Source organism: Ciconia boyciana, chromosome 10 (assembly GCF_034638445.1).
Source record: "Ciconia boyciana chromosome 10, ASM3463844v1, whole genome shotgun sequence".
In the NCBI taxonomy this organism is placed as follows: Eukaryota; Metazoa; Chordata; class Aves; order Ciconiiformes; family Ciconiidae; genus Ciconia; species Ciconia boyciana.
Window position 1 is genome coordinate 21,246,445 of NC_132943.1, and position 20,143 is coordinate 21,266,587.

A 20,143-nucleotide genomic window follows, 5' to 3' on the forward strand; every position below is an offset into this window, starting at 1 on the left:
TTCTGTGTGTGCAGTCACATGGTTTCTCAAGCTCACCATCATTTTTAGTCTCCTAATTCTATTTTCTGCACATTTGCTGATGTGAAACAACAGGGTTGAATGGGGGATACATCTGTCACAGTAACATTGTGAAACATTGTGTGAAACACAACTATGTGAAACATTTTTTTAGACCATAAGTTTAAGTATGATCCAGCAGCCTTTAAAGATATTCTATACCATTAGCCTTCTGGGGTCAAACATGGCTAATAGGGACACCAGGTGGCTGTCAAAAGCAAAGAATCATAACAAGGACATAAGCTTCTGAGAAAACTGCAAGACAAGTTTTACAGCTAGGCCAAGCTATCATTTCTCTATCTTTACTGGTCTTTTTTAGCCCCAATTACATGGATGCATAACTTTATCACAACTGATGTTAAGTGATGCAGCTAAGTGACTGGTGAAGGAAAAGACAGGATCATAGAATCATTTAGGTTGGAAAAGACCCTTAAGATGATCTAGTCCAACCGTAAACCTAACACTGCCAAGTCCTCACCTTCTTCATTGAAGGGGTGAAACCGCCTCTTCAGGTTGTCCACTCCTGTTCATATTCTTTTAATTTTTTTTTAAATAAGAAAAAGAAGAAAGGAAATTGTCCCCACTTGCTCATAGTGGGCAAACCTGCAACATCCTGCTGGCTAACACTGGCTAGCAGTCCCAGCCTTCCACGCTTCTCATGTGAGGGGGCTGGAAGTGAACAAGAACACAAACTGAAACTAGAAAGAACAATCTTTCTGCTCTTCTTGAGCTTATGTGAAGCTCCACGCTGTGGTCAGTGACAGCTCTCACCACAGATTCCTGAAGAAGAATATGTATATTGAGCGTACTGGTTTGTGTATTTGGAATTCAAGACACTTAGCTTTCTTTAGAAGCTATGCTAAGGAAAGTGTGTAATCAGAATTAATTTAATGTTTGGCAGATTATTTCTACTGTTGGCAACTACCAACAGTGACAACATAAACAACATTGTTATCTGAAAATATTCAGAACTTGTAAGATTAAGCTTTAGAAAACAAAGGAAAATCCTTGAATCAAACACTGTCAGTGAGTATACATATATAAGTATGTGTAAGCATATGTAAATCAACAGAAGGAGTCAAATAAGTAAACAGCAATTCTAGTAGTATTTAGAGGTAGATCCTTTCACCTGTGAAACATACTCTTGCTTATATGCCACAAACAAATATGGATGGATGAATGGATAGCTTAATTTCATCAGCACAATGAAACACAATTCCATATATTCACCAATACGAAGGCTTGGTATTGTTATGTCTGGTCTTCTACCCAGAATTTAAGATTAGTCTAAGTTAGTAGCAGGAGAGCCCAGTCTCAAGTTGTACAGTAGAACTTGTTTATGATACTAGCCTGAAGTTTTTTTGGCTTTTTTAAACATCTAAGTACATTGTAAAACGCAAGACAGTAGAAACTGAAACAAGCTGGCTGTTTGCCAAGACAGAGCAGACCCTTTCCTACATTTTGGAAAAGGTACGTACAAGCTCAGTTGCCAGAGGATCCAGTTACAGGCCTTGGTACCCCATTCTGTTTTATCATATAGCTCTTTCTGAAAAATCTGAATATTTTATAGCCAAATTCCAATCTGAAACTCCCACTTATGGAAGCTCAAGGGATGTAAATAATCTCCCTCCTTTCTTGGCATCCTCTGCCTTTGAATGTGACACTGTCATGTTCAAATCAAACCAAATTAGCAAGTCTAGATATTTAAAGTGACATTAAGCAGACAACATTGCAATCAACCCTTTCAATCCTTTGATATGCCAGTTTTGTCTCTCACCAGTCGTCTTTATTTCCAACAAAATTATAATAATATAATACAATATAAAGAAGCAAACAAAGCAGATCTCAGAACTATTACTCTTATTTCACTGGATTTGGTGTATGTGATTAAGCTTAAAAGCAAGTTGAGTGATCTCTTATTTACTACTATTTCAGTATTGCACTAATTGAAGCAAGAATCCTTACGCCAGCAGCCCAATTTAAAATAGAAGCTGGGGGTTATCAGCTGGGACTATGAAATGCTATTATAATGCAAATATTCTACCTAAAAGGCAATTAGCCAAAACAGATCAGATAAATAAAAATTGGCTCAGGCCAGGTTAGAGTACCTTCCAGCAAATGCACTTGAACTTTTTCTGATGACAAAGCCAACATTAACAATAGGAACCAGTGGTATCCCTGACTGTTATAGTTTAAAGCCTTCCATGAAGCACCAGAGATGCTGTGAAAAACATGCTCTTTATGGGGTTTTTTAATCTTTTTATTTATTTTTATTACTGAGGATCTTTGCATGTCAAAACAGAAGCTTGATTAGTGAAAGAATTGATCAGAATTTATCAGCTCCTTTTATTTAATTTCTTCTTGATTTAATTCCCAGGATATCAGTTATTTTTCTGTTAATTGTAAGGTCAAAGAGGACCTCATGGAAGCAATAAGCAGCAGGAACTAAATAAACAGAAGACCGGATGTTCAATGCAAATGTGTTTCCTGGAGGAAAGGAGTAAATCAGGGCAGATAATGTAGTACAGAAGCAGGAAAAAAGTTTTAAAAAAAAATAAATCACATGTTCTAAAACAATCTGTTCAGAAGATTTCTCACCAGAACATAAGTAGCTCTTCAAAACCAGTGCCCTGCTGAGGAATTTACATACTTGCCAAGGTTTAAGTTACTAATCAAAAGCAACAGCTATTTGCTTTGTGGATGAAAAGTTGTGATACTTGCTTAAAAATGTAAAAAAACAAACAAACAAAAAAATCACAATCATTTTAAGGTACAATACAACCTGCACAATGAGAACTGTCTGTGTGAGTGCACAACTGAGACAAGAACTCCAGAATACATCCCCCTTCATTAGAAGTTTTAAGAAAAATAATACTGGCAGTATAATTAAGAGGCCTTCAGAGTACTGAACCAGTTCAAATAATGCTTAATGCTTTTCAAATCCAGCAGTTACAAGGTCACATCAGGGTAATTCCCAGCATGTCTCCTGATAACCACGCTTCTGGGCTGTTAAAGAACACCATGCATTTGTATGAACAGCTAGAATTTAAAATTTATCTTTAAATAGGGCATGACTACTAGAAAGTTATATGCGTTTTCCAAAATCACTGGTCTACCCTAAATCATTACCTACCCTTATTTGATGAACCGCTGCTACAGACACTAAGACATCTAACAACTGACAAACATGTTTTCAAATAAATTAGTTTCTGGCCCCAGAAAAGGTTCTCCCTCCACAGAAATTACATTTCTCTACATGTAATATGGTACCCTCCCAAGTACATCCAATGTAACTCGCTCTGTACTACAGAACTCATTGTGTTTCAACAAAAAGACTTCACTGCTGATTAATTCCTACAACTGTTTAGTAAAGACATGAAACAAATTCAAGATTTTGAGACTTCTTCCTCCTATTCCATCCCCGCGAGAAAGCAGAAAGAAGCAGATTAGTGATGCCCTGCTTCTGAAGAAATACATCCGTTAATTGATATTGGCATACACTTACATGCCAGTTTTAAATCTAAAGTTATTATATCAGCATTTATGTTAAAAAATAATGGAAAGTGCTCCAATAGGTATCCCCTGAGAGCATCTCACCTCCAGTACTTTCGACTGAATGGTTTTCTAGTGTATGCAAATAATGTGTACACTACATAAGTGTGATTTAGAAAATAGCTCCAACGCCAGGAGTGTAGCTTGTTTAACCTAATACAACCACTTCTCTCAACTGTGAAAATTTATAAGAGTAACGAGTAATGTTCCAAAATAACAGCACTATTTAAATAACAGCCTTTTAAAGAAGTTGCTATTTCAAATGTGCTACCGGCTGAACAACAAGACTGAAATGTCTTTTGGAACATTATATTATAGACATATTTTTCCTTAGGTATTACGACGACTTGTTACATAAGCCTCAACAGCTCCTGCAACATCCTTGTCTTACAGAACTTCAGGGAAATGTAGATAAGCGATGGTAAATAATAGAGAAGTCATTCTGAATATCAAACTTCATGAAAACTATAAATTTGAAAGATGAATTTATAATTCAGTATAGAGTAAAATCAATATTAAAACAATATTAAGTTTATGCTGTAAAGCCTTCAAGAGTGAAGATTCTTTCAAGAGTGAAGCATATCTGCTTTCCCTTACAGTTCTGCATAACTGACTCACCACTGTCGCCTTCTCCCTTTCTTATCAGACCCTGTTCCTCTACCACGTAGGCATCAGCAGCATGGACTGGTTTCAAATCTGGTTCACGGTCAGGAGTCTTACTGCAGGGAGGCTAACTCTGCACTTGAGTACAAATACTACAAGGCTGACAGCTCTCTACTAACCAGTGTAAACTGCTATGCTAAAATCATTCTACCAAAATAGTTCTGGTTTTGAGGACTTATCCCAAAAATTTTTCTGTAAAAACACATGGAACATTACAGGAACATCAATTTAACCTTTATTCCTATACTTACTGTTGTTCCAGATTCAGGTACTTCTGCCTAAGAGAAACTTACTTATATTTCTTAAATAACAATCTAGGCTATCCTACAGTGTATTACAGATCTACCGTGGACTAGATGATCTTCAGAGGTCCCTTCCAACCCCAAAAATTCTATGATTCTATGATTTCCCTGAAGAGAAAAATAAACTGGTAGAAACCAAAGGCAGAAAAGTAATTTGACATGCTTCCTTCCTCAAGAGAGAAAGTGTACTTGGATATAGCGCTTAGAAGCACAGAAACTATTAAATGAATTTTAAAAACAAAATTAAAGGCAACACCATTCTAGTCGGCATTGAGGAACACTAGAACAGTACACTGAGTGGAACAGGGGCAGAGAAGTGCTTTAAAAGACCTTATGAGAATAAACTAAAAACAGCTTAGCCTACCAAACAAAAATTTAAAGGGGCTATAAGTGAACTCTAAAAAAAAAAAAAAACCAGTTAGGAGAAGGAAAGGTCAGACATCGACAAGGGGAGAAAGCCACTGGGCCACTTCCAGATGACATAAGTAAGTGGACACAACTTGAACTGGCAGGGTTTAACAGGCAGGGTTTAACATCCACATCCCCCTCAGTAATCCACCTTTGGCTTGAATATAGGAAAGGGGTTTTCTATTTGTATAATCTAAGGAACCATAAAGGGATAAAAATAACCACATTCTGTTTGTCCTATTGAATAGGGGATTAAAATAACTGGCAGCGTTTTAAGTCATGAACTAGACGTGGATTCACCAGGTCACAATTGGAAAAGGAGAACTGCCAGTCCTTGATAAGCATGGCAATTACCATTCTTTTATATACAGAACTACTCTAAGGGAGTACAGCTTCCTTAAACAGCAATAATAGCATATCCTTTGATTTATGCAGTAGTCCTCCTGCAATACAACCAACATCCTGTTTTCATCTTGAAGTACAGCTGGGCAGTTTGTCTAGGGGCTTTAATTATCAGAGTTCCTATAACTGAGTCCCTTCTCATCATGAGAAACAGCACCCTCCAATTTAGAAGCATTTTATCTTCCTAGTTCTTTCCTTCTGAAAACTCTAATATGGTACCTACATGATCTATAGAGTATATAGATGTATACTAAGTGCTTTGAAACAATGTGACTCAAGTTATAAATATTAACTAAAAAAAGTAACACACTTCTCCCACCCAGGAAGTCATGTAAAAACACCCAAGAAAATTCAGAGGAAAAGGATTGTCTTACTTTATCGCTTTCAGAGGAAAGGACAGAAATACTGCTCGAATGATCTACGCTGTAAGATCTCACAAAGCCCTTAAAATACACACACAAATTCCTGAGATCTGAAACCGTCTCTGTAAGTTCTCCCCGGATTTAGAAGTTTTCCCTGAATATAACAGAGAATCTCTGTAAAATGCCTAAAAGAATATCTGTATAAAAAATTTTCATTAGACACCTCTCAGATTATTTTCAGTATTTAATAATTCTGTATCCTGTGTTATCACAACAGTCAGAATCCTGTCAGAAATCCAGTATTTTCCACATCCTTGAAAGTAACCAGCCAAATGGCATTTTGACTGATTTACATGCTCAAACTCTGTGACCATGCAGTAACTCATGAACATGCCACTCACATGTTGTCACACTTTAGAAATAGAAAGACCAAGAGCGCTTAACTGTTAACCACTGTACTTGTTCAAAACAGTTGTAGAAGAAACTGTTGCTTGTTGGATACCTTAAATCGCTAAAAACTTATAAAATGAGGAATGTATTGCTAGTTATATCTCCAAGACATCCACATTTTTTACCAATTTATCTTCAAGCAAGTAGTAAGCACCATGCCAGCAGAATGTCAGTAGAAACAAAAAGGCCGTTACTAATACCAATATAGGGCAAACTTCTTAATTAGAAACTACTGACCCTGATTCAAGAGCACTAGAAAACCTTGAATTTGCCTACACTGGCCAAAAAAGGCCTGGAGTGGGGTGGGCGGTGGCGGTCAAGGAGGAAGTATAGGCAAAATTACCACCAACACAGCTACAGCAATAGAAGCTCCAGTAACAAGGTGTGTAGATCAGAACATCAGCTGGACCAGCGCTTCTACTCTTGTCCTTAGTGGTAGGAGCTAGGTCAGGGACAAGCTACAGATAGTTCATTTGCTAGAGTCTCTCCAAAATTTTTCCCAATTTCTCCAAACTTAACTGCAGTAGATCAGTGCTTCACAGAATGTTGTTATAAAACTGAAGTTAACATGCTGAAAAACAGAGCAGGTAGTCAACCTGGAAAAAAAGTTCATGGACAGCTATCTACACAGATGACAGAAGCAGAAAGAGACACAAACAAGAGAGCGCTAAAATTTAGCTGCAAACTCTGTGAAATTGAAAACTTCACCCTCACTCTACAGAGTAAAACTCTTAAGTGCCAGTAACCTAAACCCCACCGACCTCTCCTAAGTGCCACATTTTCTCTCTCCTAGTAAGTAAGGGTTGGGTTTCGAATGTCACCCAAAGGAGGAAATCCATGGAAAGAACTCTGGCTTCATATTGGAGAAGAGATTCAAGTTGTGGCTAATGGCCATCCAGCTGTTCCTTTGACACACATAAAACAACCACCACCAGAATTTTTGGAATTTTTATTACATGGCTATAAAGTCACTACCATAGCACTGCTAGCTTAAATAAGAAAGGCTCTCTTTGGATCCAGAAATTCAAAGCTGACACTTCAAAAACATCCCCCAACTAAAAGAATATCCTAAGGTGAATATAGGCAAGGGAAGAGAGCCTAAAGCAACAAAAGCCCTGCCTAACCTTAAAAAGAGAAAAACCAATTACCTCAGACTTTTGTGATTACAAACAGCTTATCACAAACTTCTTCTAACTGAAGAAAAGGACATAAAGAAGCGGCAACAAGCTTACTCCACCAGCTCAAGAGCAGCAGCAAACTTACTCAGTTCAGAAGATGACACTGAAACTTCCTTCCACCTAGATTGTCCATAAGGGAGGGAGGTATACAACCTCAACCCATAAGGGAGGGAGGTATACAAACAAACAAAAAAAAAGGGCGGTGGGTGGGAAGAATGAATCTCCATATCCCGCACCAGATCTCTGAATGAATCAGTCTTTCTCATAGTCACCAAACCACTTCTTTCTCACTGCCACTTAAATATTTAACTGAAAATATTTGCTAATCAAAGCCACAGATAAACACAATGGTACATAATACTGGTACAGCTACGTCAGTTTGAGGATGTGATTCACATTTTCTGACAGATCTCATTTTACTGTCAGAAGCCAAAAGTTTTTTAATGGGCTGAGCTTAATGAGTGAATTTTTACAATTTCAACAAATGCTATGCCATGTTTAGCTATCCCTTCCTATCTTTCATAAAGTATCACATGCTCTTTTACAAACAGACTGGAGATCTTTCTACCACGTTGACCATTTATTCACATGATACCACAAACTGACTCAAGGAAACACTTACTCTCAGTGTATGACTGAGATGTGAAACGTGATGTGACAGGATGTGGGAAAGGCCAATAACTGTAGATAGAGTTTTCCAGATCTCATTGGTTTTTATTTTATCTTTAAATGAAAGTTAAAAACTAAAAAAATTATTACTTCTAATCTTGGAGCTTTTGTTTACATGTAACAGAAGAACTCTACATACTCAACCATTTTTCCCTTCTGAGAGTATGTTGTTGGCAAATGACGTCCACACTTCTCGATTAATCAGGGTAGGATTTTGCAAGGATATTTCTATCTTAACTTGCTGAAGTTCTTCCAAGTGGCACTGACAAACATTTGTTTACAAAATAAACAATTCACTGGGCACTTCATTTCCTACTACAGATCTTTGCACCACAAACAGGAAGAGGCAGCATCAGCTTGTTGGAGTATAGACAGATTTCATTCAGCAAATGTGAAGGAAAATCCAGAAGTTCTTCTTTAGTGGAGATAGCATGCAGGACATCTGTCTATTCTGCAGAGGGGCAGAGCTTTGACTGACACCATACAGATATTTCCACGAGACCATTCAGTCAGGGTACCAAGTAATTTTAAAATCTCCATCTACAGTCAACACATATAAAATACTGCTTGGCACTGTACAGGATGAAATTTCAGCATTTATGTTATGTGTTATTATTTCCAAACATTCTCAATTCTACCATAAAAACTTATTCTGGATTAAGTGCTGGCAAGCAGTCTTCAAAAAAAAAAAAAAAAAATTAAAAAAAATCCTGTAAACCCGTTAGCTGGCAGGCTTTACATATTAGAGCTACAGAATCCAGGAAAATTTTTGGTAAGTAAAAGTAGGAAGGAAAAAAAAAAAAAAACGACAGAAGCCTATAAGCTAAGCAGTATCTTAAAGAACACCATCAGAAAGAAAAAATTTGTTTGAATATTTCTAAAATTATCATAGCACCAAACCCCATTATTTTTCTAAAATAAATCATTGTATATTTTTAAGGTTTCATTAAACATTTGCAATTCATTGTGTTTCCCTCCTTCTCTTTATTCATTTGAGATTTACGGATAAAGAGGCATTACAGCAGTGTATTTTGGGAAGAAGACTGGAAAGTTTGTAAGAATGTTTGGGCAGTGGAAATATGAGAACAGTCAAAGATGCTTAGAAGTAAGACAGAGATTCCAACAGTTCAGACAATGATGTCAGATCCTTATTACTCTTCCAAAATAAGCTGCTTCAGATTCTCTCCTATCCCCCTCACTATTGACAATCAGCTCTGAAGGAGTGCTTATAAAATGCTTTGGTTTTCCATACCTTCTGGATTTTCACCTTGCTTTTCTATAAAAGTGAACAAGCACTGCCTGGTGTGTCAAGACTATTGCAATAGCACCTATGGGGGGGGAGCAGGATATGTGCCCTACACTGCAAGAGAACAATCAAAACAAAACTCAAAAAGTCACCTAGATTTCAGAATCCTCTGATCCCTGTACGTATCACTTGTAAGAAAAGCAGACCCCTCTCCCCACCCCCCAAACAACCCAACCAACCAACCAACAAGACACAAAAGAGAAGCATTACGGAGCTGAAGGAATAAAGACACATCTGACCCAGTTCCATCAGTTCATTTCTACAATAAATGCCCTGATAACCTGACATGCAGACATCAAATTAAATATGTCTAATTCTGAGGAAGGACAGCACATAATACCTTAAGAAAATTACTGCTACTGGCCCAACAAAGTCATAAGTAAACTCTGACTCACTTGGAAGGAGAAAAATAATAAAATAAATCTTATTTCACGTCTCTAGCTATTACTGCTGCCTTAAGATCTCAGCTCCAAGTCCTGCGATGTCTAAGGCATTACTCAACCATAGATAAGTGAGCAGACGAGAACAGCAACTGCAAAGACAGCCAATGACCCCTCTTTAAAGTGCCATATGAAAGGGCCTGGGAAGCCCTTCTCCCCTTAAACACTGTAGCGAAAACAGTCTCCATGCCCATGTAAGTACAAGGGAATAAGAAGCATTAACGTAGGTAAAATGTGATACATAATATTTAAACACAAAGCCACATTTAGAAAAAGAAGAATCTATAGTTTCAGGGTGAAGTCAGGGGAAGAGAAATCAGATACAGGCAGTATGGGACACAAGAAAAAAAAATAACAGATGGAAGGACCAAGCTGAAGGGACAGGTTCTTTTTAAATCTCAAAATTTAAAGGAATGCACAAAACCAGAATCCAAAAAGCTAAAAGCAGAACGACTCTATGAAAGAGTTTAAGGACAAGGTCATACATTGCAACACAGTTTAAGGTAACAGGAGGAAGGAATCTCCTCTCCCCATAAAGGAAGAAAAAAAACAACCCCAAAACAGAAGTGTTGTCTTCAAGAGCATCTGCCACCAACAAAAGCAGATGGGGAAAGACCACTTTAGCTTCCAAACGTTTAAAACCACAATGGTTAAGTTGCCTTAGGAATTGTTACAATTCTTCAAAGTTCCTAAGCATGATCTATGAGAAAAGCTTTTAGAAAAGAAGTAGTAGCACACTGAAGTTTAAGATTCAGCGAAACAGGACTTTCTCCAAGTAGTGAGTACTTTAAAAACTGAATGAGGTAAAAATAGCTCAAGGATGGAATTAGTGAGGCTACTTTGTAGTGTGGGTGGAAGGAGAGGATCAAAATTGCAGGCAAGGGGAAGTGAGACCATGAATCAGAGACCAGCAGGGGATACAGAAAAGTTTATGTCTGGAGACTTCATAGAGTACATGGAGAAAGCAATAACTCTTAAGGAATGAAAGTTTGGGAACCTAGGGACAACTTTCAACACATAACGGTACCTGATTTTTGAGGAATTAAAGTTTCTGAATTAAAAACAACAAAAAAAAATTGTCAAAGCCCAGATTTCTGTTATGGCTTGAATTTATGATTTTACACAAACTCCTGAAAATCATCAGAAATTCCACCTCTGGAAAATCCTACTACTACACAATCACCATCAACTAAGTAACACCTTGTTTGTCTTGCAAACTAAAGAACTAAAAAAACCATCCATCCATGCAAATAGTTTCTATGCTCTTAAAGTCAGAATGGTTTCATATTTAATTCTGCACAGGATGCATTTCTAATGAAAAGAACAAAAGATTTAAGTCCACAGCTAGTAGTGAAGAAAGAGGTACATCATTTTTGCCTGAAGGGGTTACAACCCAGCATGACGAGCTGTAAACATTTGTTTTCTCAACTTTGTTACTAACAGACATTTTGGCTGCCCTTTTTTTTTTTTACTAGATCCAGAGACAAAACATTGTTCCCCCCAAGTAAAAAATGCTTTCAACGTTGCTGTGATAAGGACACTTAAACAACAGACACCTCAGTAGATTATCTTCTACCTGCAGTATTACATCCAGTCGTTTTGTCAGTCCAGTTTGACAGTACAGAAGGACTGTACTAGGTTTTACAAAGGTCAGGAGCGATGCAACAATACTTAAAACACATCATAAAATAGTAAATGGCAAAACCCAAACTTGACACACTATTCTTCCCTATTGCCCTTCTAATTACCTTGAGACTTACACATAAAAAGTATCCGGGCAATAGTAACACAAAGTTTCCACTGCTACCCTACTGATGGTCCTATATACTGGAACGTTCTTATTTAACTCACTACATTCAGCAAAGCTCCCAGCATGTCAAACTGGAAAAAAAAAAAGTCAAATTGGATGCAACATATAATAAAAAAACCAATTAATTTTATGAAAATTACAGAAAAAGCAGTCCCTCCAGGCAACTTTGTCAATAATATGTTTGTATTATAGGGACAACTGAAAGAGATGCTTGTGCCTTTCCCATAGCAAGACATTTAAAAGTTGCCTGCAAAAAACCCATGTACAGAGCCCTAGTCTTTGGAACAAAATGCATCTGAAGGTCTGACATGAAAGCCAGGTAAAATACCAAAAGGGAAAATTAATTCCCAACAGGAAACCAAGGCCCATGAAAAGAACAAGATTTTTAAAACAATAAATCAATATTCAGGAATATTAAATTGAAAAGTGATTTGATTTTAAAGAAAAATACCCACATTTCTAATGCTGTTATTTTGAGATGGAGTGGTGAGGGTTTTTTAAATTAAGACAATATCACTTTGTAGGAGAGATGTAGGGCAAAGAACAAAACCCGTACCATTGTTGATATTTGAGAAAAATTCAAGCTCACAACATTTCTTGTTTAGCATAGAGTAACTGTTCGCATTGTTCAGGGAGGAAGGTTTGTTTGTTTTTAAATAAGATTGATCTATGTTTTCCAAACCAAGTAGCTATATTTCCAGAACAGAAATAAAATTCAAAAAAATGTGCAGAAAGGATTTTTAAAATACAGCTAAGAAAGTACACTTGGAAGCTATTTCTTCAATGAAGACCTCTGTAGAACTAAAGCTTCCAACAAAACCAATGCTTTCTCACAGAAGAAAGCTTATGCCTAGCTAAAAATATTCATGTGCTCTATTTTCTTTAACTGAAAATAGCAATCCTGACAACTCTAGTCTGGCAGCACAGCCGACATATATGCAAGCTCCCCAGGGAGACATTTCATAGCTAGATTAAGGATCCATCCTTTAACCACCTACAGCACTTTGATCATTTACAACCGCCAAAAGACACATATAAACGTACATGCTCCTTTTGAACTGGATAACCTCCTAGCAAATAAAAAACAAATCCAGGAACTGTCAATTCTGTAAAGATTCCCATGGTATTCTGCTTCTGATGCATAAAAAAATGTTGCTTAAACCATGAAAAAAACGCATGTTTATCCACTAGTCCATCACCATGCAGATTGTAAGTCAGAACGCATCTACTGGAACTCCAGTTAGCAAATGTTTAAGTTTACTTTCATACAAAGAGTTGCATTTTTAATTGTGGGACCTTACCTTAGGAGAGATTCAGGTGAAACCTGAAGTTTTTAATTGGTTGTTACAGCTCTAAACAGCAGGGGGTGGTTTTCCCCCTTGAACTCTCCATTGTCACATGCTGCACAGTCAGTTTCCTCTTCACTGCGCTAGTGCCGGGCATGGCCACAGAACCCTACAGGAGCCTAGGAGCCAACATCTCAGCCTCTTCTCATCCTCTAACGCCCTGACGTCAACTCTCCGAGTTTTAGAGCAGCACATAGTGACAGCAAATACTCACAGTAAAGAGCAACTCTTTCCCAAACAGCAGGCAGCTACGTGAACTTAAGCCAGAGTAGCAGGTCAGCTGTTGGGGAAGCAAGTGAGAGCCAGGTGAAAAGGAAAGAAAGAGCACAATCAGATCTGGTTTAACTTGCAGGCAGCCATAAAAGAGAACACCCTGCATTCCTTGTATCCACTCCATTAACAGAGCAACTCATCATATTGACTTGTTAATTTCTAGAAAAAAAAATATTTAGTTGAGGAGGCGCTAACATTGTTACAACTCCCATGGCTGGCTGGATAATTTGGCATCTGCTGCTCCCCAGCACACATAAAACTACAACACTGTCAGCTAGAAACAACAGCAACCAAGCTAGAAAAACTTGCATGCTTAGAAACTTTCTTCCAAGCTACAGTCAAGAAAGTCAGAAGCAGTACTGGACTTCATGAAGGGAGACCTATTTAGATGTTGCCAGATTACAGGAGAAACCATTTATTTTTAACTTTAAAATATTTCTAGTGAGTTAATTTATCTGTCGGATGACAGGAATCCTGTAAAGATCTCCAGTTTCCTCTGGAATCTAAGCTTTTGGTCCCCTACAATGGGCTCTTTTCTTCTTCCACCCAGCACAGATGCGCCTACTCAACATAAACAGTCATCTTCAGGTTTATATAAACACTGTAATCGCCTTTAAAGTTCACCAAAAAAAATCCAGTTACAACAGAAAGAAAAGAACTTATCCTAAGGTAACACTAAAACCCACCTTCCAGTCTCAAGCACTTTTTCCCCTCACATGCTTTTGATACCTCACTAACAAACTAGCTCTCACTTTTCCTTTTTGCAGGATACCATCACACTTGGACAAAGCTTTGAAATAACTCTGCTGATTTCTCTATTTGTGTATTACCCTCCCACACATTTTTTCACCCTAGTATCAACATTCCTCACCCCCCTAAAGTTTCCTTGATCTCATTCCCACAGCAACACACTCGACAGTGAACATTACCACTGACTACTCAATAGGCACCCAGCTATGACTTCAGACTTGACAGAGTTTGAGTAATCAAACCAGCTTTTAAATACAGCATTCAGTTCATGGCACCACTGTGTCATGCATTGGACATTGCCTTGGTTAAGGCAGATACATTAAAAAGAACAATATAATCACCTCAAGAAGTATTACATGTATGTTCAGAACTCAGTTGGCAAATCACCCCCTGGAATGATTAGCATTCAAGTGGCTCCTGATGGGGATCCACCCACAAAGAGGCTAACTCCCTGTTTCAAACATCCAGCAAACTCTATGGTCACAAATTCTCAAAGTTCTTTCCATTTTGTTATTGCTCAATTAGTTGATCTTCATCAGGGTCACGGTGGTGAGAAAAAAAATGACCTAACTATTAATCTTGAAGTCTTCAGTCTAAGAGATAAAGCACATCTAAGACTGGACTACTCATTAGGCCCATGCCAGCCTAACTTCCGATCCTAGATAGTGCTACCATTTAGTATCACAAGCACAAAAGGTCTTGCATTTATTCAGAAATGTATGTATACAATAATGTAGTTGCAAGATAAAAATGTATTTTTGGCCCTGACCTAAATTTCACCAAACTGAGCAAATATAGTCTCCCTCCCCCCAATCTGCTGCTGTGGCTTGGCAATAGAATGCTTGGTTTGAAGCTATTGCTACACTTTCTGTCCCAGCCCACACACTCCACAACAGGGAAGACTTTCATTTATACTTGAACAAACCTGTGGCTATGTTGTGAACTGACTCAACCGACGGGAAAGAGAGGAAGAGAGCTCAAATTAGTATTCTAAGCCTTATGCCAGACACTTCTCAACACTGAGACACAGCTGATGTCTCCAGAGATCCGTAATCTGACTGAAATGATTTGATAAAAACTCAATGGTTACACACACAAGAGAAAAGCTAAATTTCTTGTTCTTTCTGAAAACATCTCTCACTTCCTCAGACAGCCCTAACCATGTGAAAAAGACTTCTCTCCTGTTGTTCTTATTAAACTTTTCAAATACATTCACTAGGCCAAGCAACCAGGGAATGGGAACATGAAGACACATGTGAGGAGTGTTTCTGGCAGCAAGCTAACCAAAGCTCATTTTGGCTCTGCGCCCCCCCCACCCCATACAACCATCTCTATCTTCAGCCCCTGGAGAGCAGCTGTATCTCCTAAGCATGTTTTCATTAGACACACAAAAAGAAAATGACAAAACAAAGGGGATTTGTTTAGGTAAAGCAGGTCAGAAGCTGTTATTTTGAAAGTAAGCATATAGCTTTAAATATGATTTAAAGGAACAAAAGAAATAATATAAAGTTATCAGAAACCAATTAGAATTGAATTAAAGGTGGACCTCAGTGTGCATTCTAATATTTCAAAGGAAATCAATCTTCCATTTACCAAAATCCAAATTTGCTCCAATATTTTAACAGCATATTAACTTACAATACAGTTTTTCATGGTAAAAGCCGGTGTCAAGTAGTGAAATCTACTTGGTAATGTAAAAATTTATTTACTCCAGGGTACAGGATTGCTGTCCAGCAACAGCAGGAAAAGTGTGTTCAAGAGGCAGGATACCAACCACAGACACTTTTTTTTTTTTAAGTATTAAAACACACATTTTCCTATCATCCCATAACGCAGCCAATACGTAAAGCCAATTCAGCTCTGTGATGAACAGGAGCAGACTGTGTCAACTGGCCTGGCAGGAGCACACTGTCATGAGTGCTGCTCAGACTCAAGGCAAGATAGATGAGCTATAAAATGCCTTAAAAGTAGGTCCAGCCAAGTTTCTTCTGCTACCAGAAGAAACTATGTGTCATGTCCAGCCAGTAACTGGACACACCTCCTATTCATATTCCAAAAAATTCCAGCCAGTTACTGGGCACACCTTCTATTCACCATATTCAAAAAAAATCCAGCAGAGGCTGTTTTTAAAAATATTTTGGTTTATTTTGATTGCATGGTGAGAATAACACTGGCATATACCCCTGCATTTTTTCCCCAAATTCAAGCAAACATTTTTATCCACAACGAGTTTTAATAAACAATTTTTCAATAGGAAAGCATAATCCTGCATGCAAAAACATTGTCTTCCAGGATATAATTACAGGATCCTTTTCCAAAGCTTGTCCCATAAAACTGATAAAATTCCATATTCAAGAGCCAGCAATGATTAAGTTATATAGAATTTCCAAGGCTAAATAAACATCAGTGCTTAAAAACTCACAAAACACCTTCAACACCTCTAGCCTTTTTGGCAGTTAGCATAAATAGACTAAGCCGTGAAGAGTTAGTAATTGCACCACGTAACTTCAAACAGTGATTTAAGAACACATTTACTGGTAAACAATTTTCAGCTGCAGGTTAACAACATTCTCCACCTGGCTAGACAGGTTAAGAAGATATATAATGCAGTACCTTATCATTTGGTAATTCATTTAAAGAAAATTGCTATTTCAACTGAAATTCTTCCCAGATTGCACAATTTTTCCTATCATCTCAGAGAGAACTGCAGTACTGCTTACTATTCAAAAACATATCTGTGGATCGTTTTCAGTAAACTGGGAGTTGCCATTTTTGCTGGTATATCCAGATTTCTTTCCTCAAATCCCGTGTTTGGATGAGCAAATGAGATCATCTTCAGGAAATAATTAAGACTGTCAATAAAGAACTCCTGTTGTAACAAGAAAGGAACGGTAAATTGATTTCCTAAGTACCAAATTATATGGGAACAGCTGATAAAAGGCCTGAAAATATATCTGCAGGGCTAACGCAAATAAGCACTGCCGTCAGCTACATGTTTTTCAAAACTGAGACGTCAACGCTGACGGATGCTTGAAGTCACATTAAGGGAACAGACTACTTTTCCTGACTCAAAGAAGTCAAGCAGCAGCCAAAATTTGGTATAACCAACAGCTTTATGGCAGGCCCAGAGAAGCTGTCAGGACAGCCAAAATTTTAATTCTGCCTTTTTGCTTGTTTTCATGTTCCTCCCCACAAGTAAAACTGAGGACCATGAAGACATACTGTTTTCGTCACTTCCTAACCTGGTATCATGCTCTATTATCATATGGTCACTCCTTTCAACTATGCTTACGTACCCAAAGTCTTAAAAATGCAGTAATTATCTATACTGTAATTATACCTTCCACATTGATTAACAATATAAACTTTGTTTCTCAATGGCCATACATAAATGTGGAATTGCCACAAGGCCCTAAGTGAATAAATACCCCTCCCTCTATAAGTCTTCCATATTCGCTACAGCCATGACTCGAAACTGATCCGATTGCTACTGCAAATACTACAGTAAATGACCATCAGCTGCACCTGTTTATCTTGTATTCATTTGGTCAGAAATCCAGTTAATCCATTTTTGCATATAATATGGAAGCTTCAGGAAAGTCTTGGTGTTAAAAGATACACTCACCATGTATTTTGTCCCTTCTATTTACAAATAACTCCAGCAGTTTTGTCAGTATTTTGAATCCCTCAAGTTGCTACTGAAGTTATTGGGCGAATTAATTTTCTTCAAACATACCTGACTATTTCACTCAAAGGGAAGTCCTCCTCCTGATCTACAGTTGGGGTAGTTCTACTTAGATTTAAAAATACATTCTTTAAAGTTACATCTTCTGACAGATTATAAGCAATTCGTCAGAGGAGCCTAACATTTAAAAACAAACCCTTTTACCTCTCCCAACAGATGCTGCCTGTTTATTTTTTTTTCTCTTCCAACGTGGGCCGTTACCAAAGCACTGAGAAGTGCCCAGCTCCCCACCGCTACCACCACTTTACACAGGGAACCGAAAGCTGACATGCGCACACCCCACGGATGGTCAGACCGGTACATTTTGCGTTTCAGAGATTTCACAGCGGAGGCGATCCCGATAACGAAGTGCTCCCCGACAGGTATTGCACTAGCGGCTTCTGGCAATACTGCAGCCCGGCAGAGTCACCCGGACGGCGACGCCGGCAGGCAGGTTACGGCTCGTCCCTGCGGAAATGCCCCCGGCGAGGGGCGAGGGCTGGCGGTGCAGCCCGCACACGCACGCCGCTGCTCAGCCAGGCACCGCCGAGGAGGGCGCCGGCGACCCGAGGGCCAGACGGACTTGTGCCGCAGCCCCGTCCCGCCGGAGAGCCCGCTTTCAGCCAGGGGAACCAGCCGAGATGCCCTCGAGGCGAGGGAGACGGCGCTCTGCCCGCCTGTTCCCGCCGCGCCGGCAGCCGTTTAACGGTCGCGCCGCTCCATCTGCCTCTGCCTCCCCGCTCCCGGCGCGGCCGAGGCGCTGCGGTCCCGCGCGGAGCTTCCGCCTCGCGCCCTCCGCCGCCGAAGGCAGGGGAAGGGGCCCACGCACTCGCCCCCCGGCGCTGGGGAGCTGCCTCTCGCCCCTGGCTGCCTCCCAAGCGCCGCACCGCGCAGCCGGACGCGCACAGCGCCGGCCTCCCCGTCCTGAGCTACCCCCTCGCACCTCACCTCACCCGGCCTCGCACACGGCCCGGCATGACCGCGGCTCCCCGCCGGCTGCCCCTCTGGAGCCGGGGGGCGCCTGGGCCTCCCACCCGTGCGGCCAGCTGTGCTTACCCTGAGGGCGGCGGGGCGGCCGCCAGCTGAGCGCGGCCGTCCATACCGGCGGCTGGGTGAGCGCAGGTCGGCTCTCGGGGCAGGGCGGGCGCAGCCGCTGGGATCCGCCCGCGCAGCGCCTCTGCTCCCCGCCTCACCTGCTCGGGGCGGGCTGAGGAAGACGGCCCCGCTCTGCCGCCGCCAGCGCCGCCTTGCCCCCGCGCCCAGGCATTCCCCGCTGTTTACAGCGCGGCCATGGGGTGCCTTCCCGGGGCGGCGGCCGCGGCCACGCACACGGCTCCGCTGAGCTGCCTGCGCCGGGGCAGCCGCTCGCTGAACCACACCTTGGGCGGAGGGGAAAAGAAACACAAAGGGAAAAAAAAAAAAAAAAACCACCACCAACAAAGTTCGCGGCGAGAAACTTGAAACGCGGAACGTTCCCCGCTCCGGCACCCGCGGAGAAACAGAGACTCCCTGTTCCCGTCCCAGCTCCTCCCTCCCTCTCTCTCTCGCTGCCTGCCCGCCTCCACACACCCGGCTCTCCCTCCAGCGGCGGCCGGGCCGGTGCGGGGACTCCGCTCGGCCCCGGCCGCGGGCTGTCAGCGGCCAGCGGGGGCAGGGCCGGTCCTCTCGGCTGGAATTTTCCTCTCCCCGAGCAAAGCGTCCCGGCGGCCGCCTCGGACTCAGCCCTTCCCCATTCCAGCCACCAGGGCGCGGGGCGAAATCCCTACAGGTGGGGAGCGCCAGGCGGGGAGCCCGGGGCGGGCCCGGGGGCAGGGGCGGCGGTCAGACCCCGCGGCGGGACCCAGCGCCCTCAGGCCAACTGTTCTGCTCAGGGGTCAAAGCTACGTCGCCCTGTGCCCCTTGTCGAGCGCGCCGGGGACTTGTCCCGGGTGCGTGCGTTCAAGTTTCCTTGCGGTTGTCCCCCGCACCCCCAGGCTCGCCCCCCACCCCTCATCCCCGGCCGCCGCCGGGCGGCCTCGGCCCCGGGGCGGGCAGCGGCGCGCCCCGCGGGTGCCTGGGGCCGCCGAGCTGGCTGCAGGGGCTGAACCACAGGGTGACCTACTCGTGTCACGGGTAACTAACTACCGGTGTTACGAGTGGTTTCAGCTAGATGTTCAGTTTGCTCCTTGAGCATGACGGCACTTCGGTCTTTTCTGTGTGACAAGCTGCTCCTTTGCAATATCTAGCGAGCAGATCTGGCAGTACCCGTGTCAGCCCAGAGCACCTTTCCAGCTGTGCCGTGTGATCAGGAGATGATGTTGCACAGTAAAAGACAACTCTTTATGCAGGTAATATTTTGGCCAGAGGTTAACAGAAGTTGAAAAATAGCCAACGACAAAGCATTTATACCTTTTTTTTTCCCATAGGGAAAAAGTAGAACATTGCACTCTAGTATAAATGCCCTTTTTCTGA

At 41.1% G+C, this 20,143-nt stretch overlaps 1 protein-coding gene across 5 annotated transcripts in view; it reads right to left on the minus strand.

Annotated features, from left to right (window-relative positions):
• COBLL1 (cordon-bleu WH2 repeat protein like 1) overlaps nt 1–19,371 on the minus strand; it is an 88,795-nt gene extending 69,424 nt beyond the window's left edge. The window contains exon 1 of one of the 5 annotated variants that reach the window (XM_072874543.1): nt 19,262–19,371. Coding sequence is in view for 3 of the 5 variants with exons in the window: in XM_072874539.1 (XP_072730640.1) it covers nt 18,749–18,792 (44 nt within the window). In the remaining 2 variants the exon portion in view is untranslated. Of the gene's footprint in view, nt 1–7,459; nt 7,478–18,748; nt 19,117–19,261 lie in introns of those variants that run through there. The other 4 variants (XM_072874539.1, XM_072874541.1, XM_072874540.1 and 1 more) reach the window with 4 other exon arrangements.
• Between the last annotated feature and the right edge of the window lie 772 nt (nt 19,372–20,143).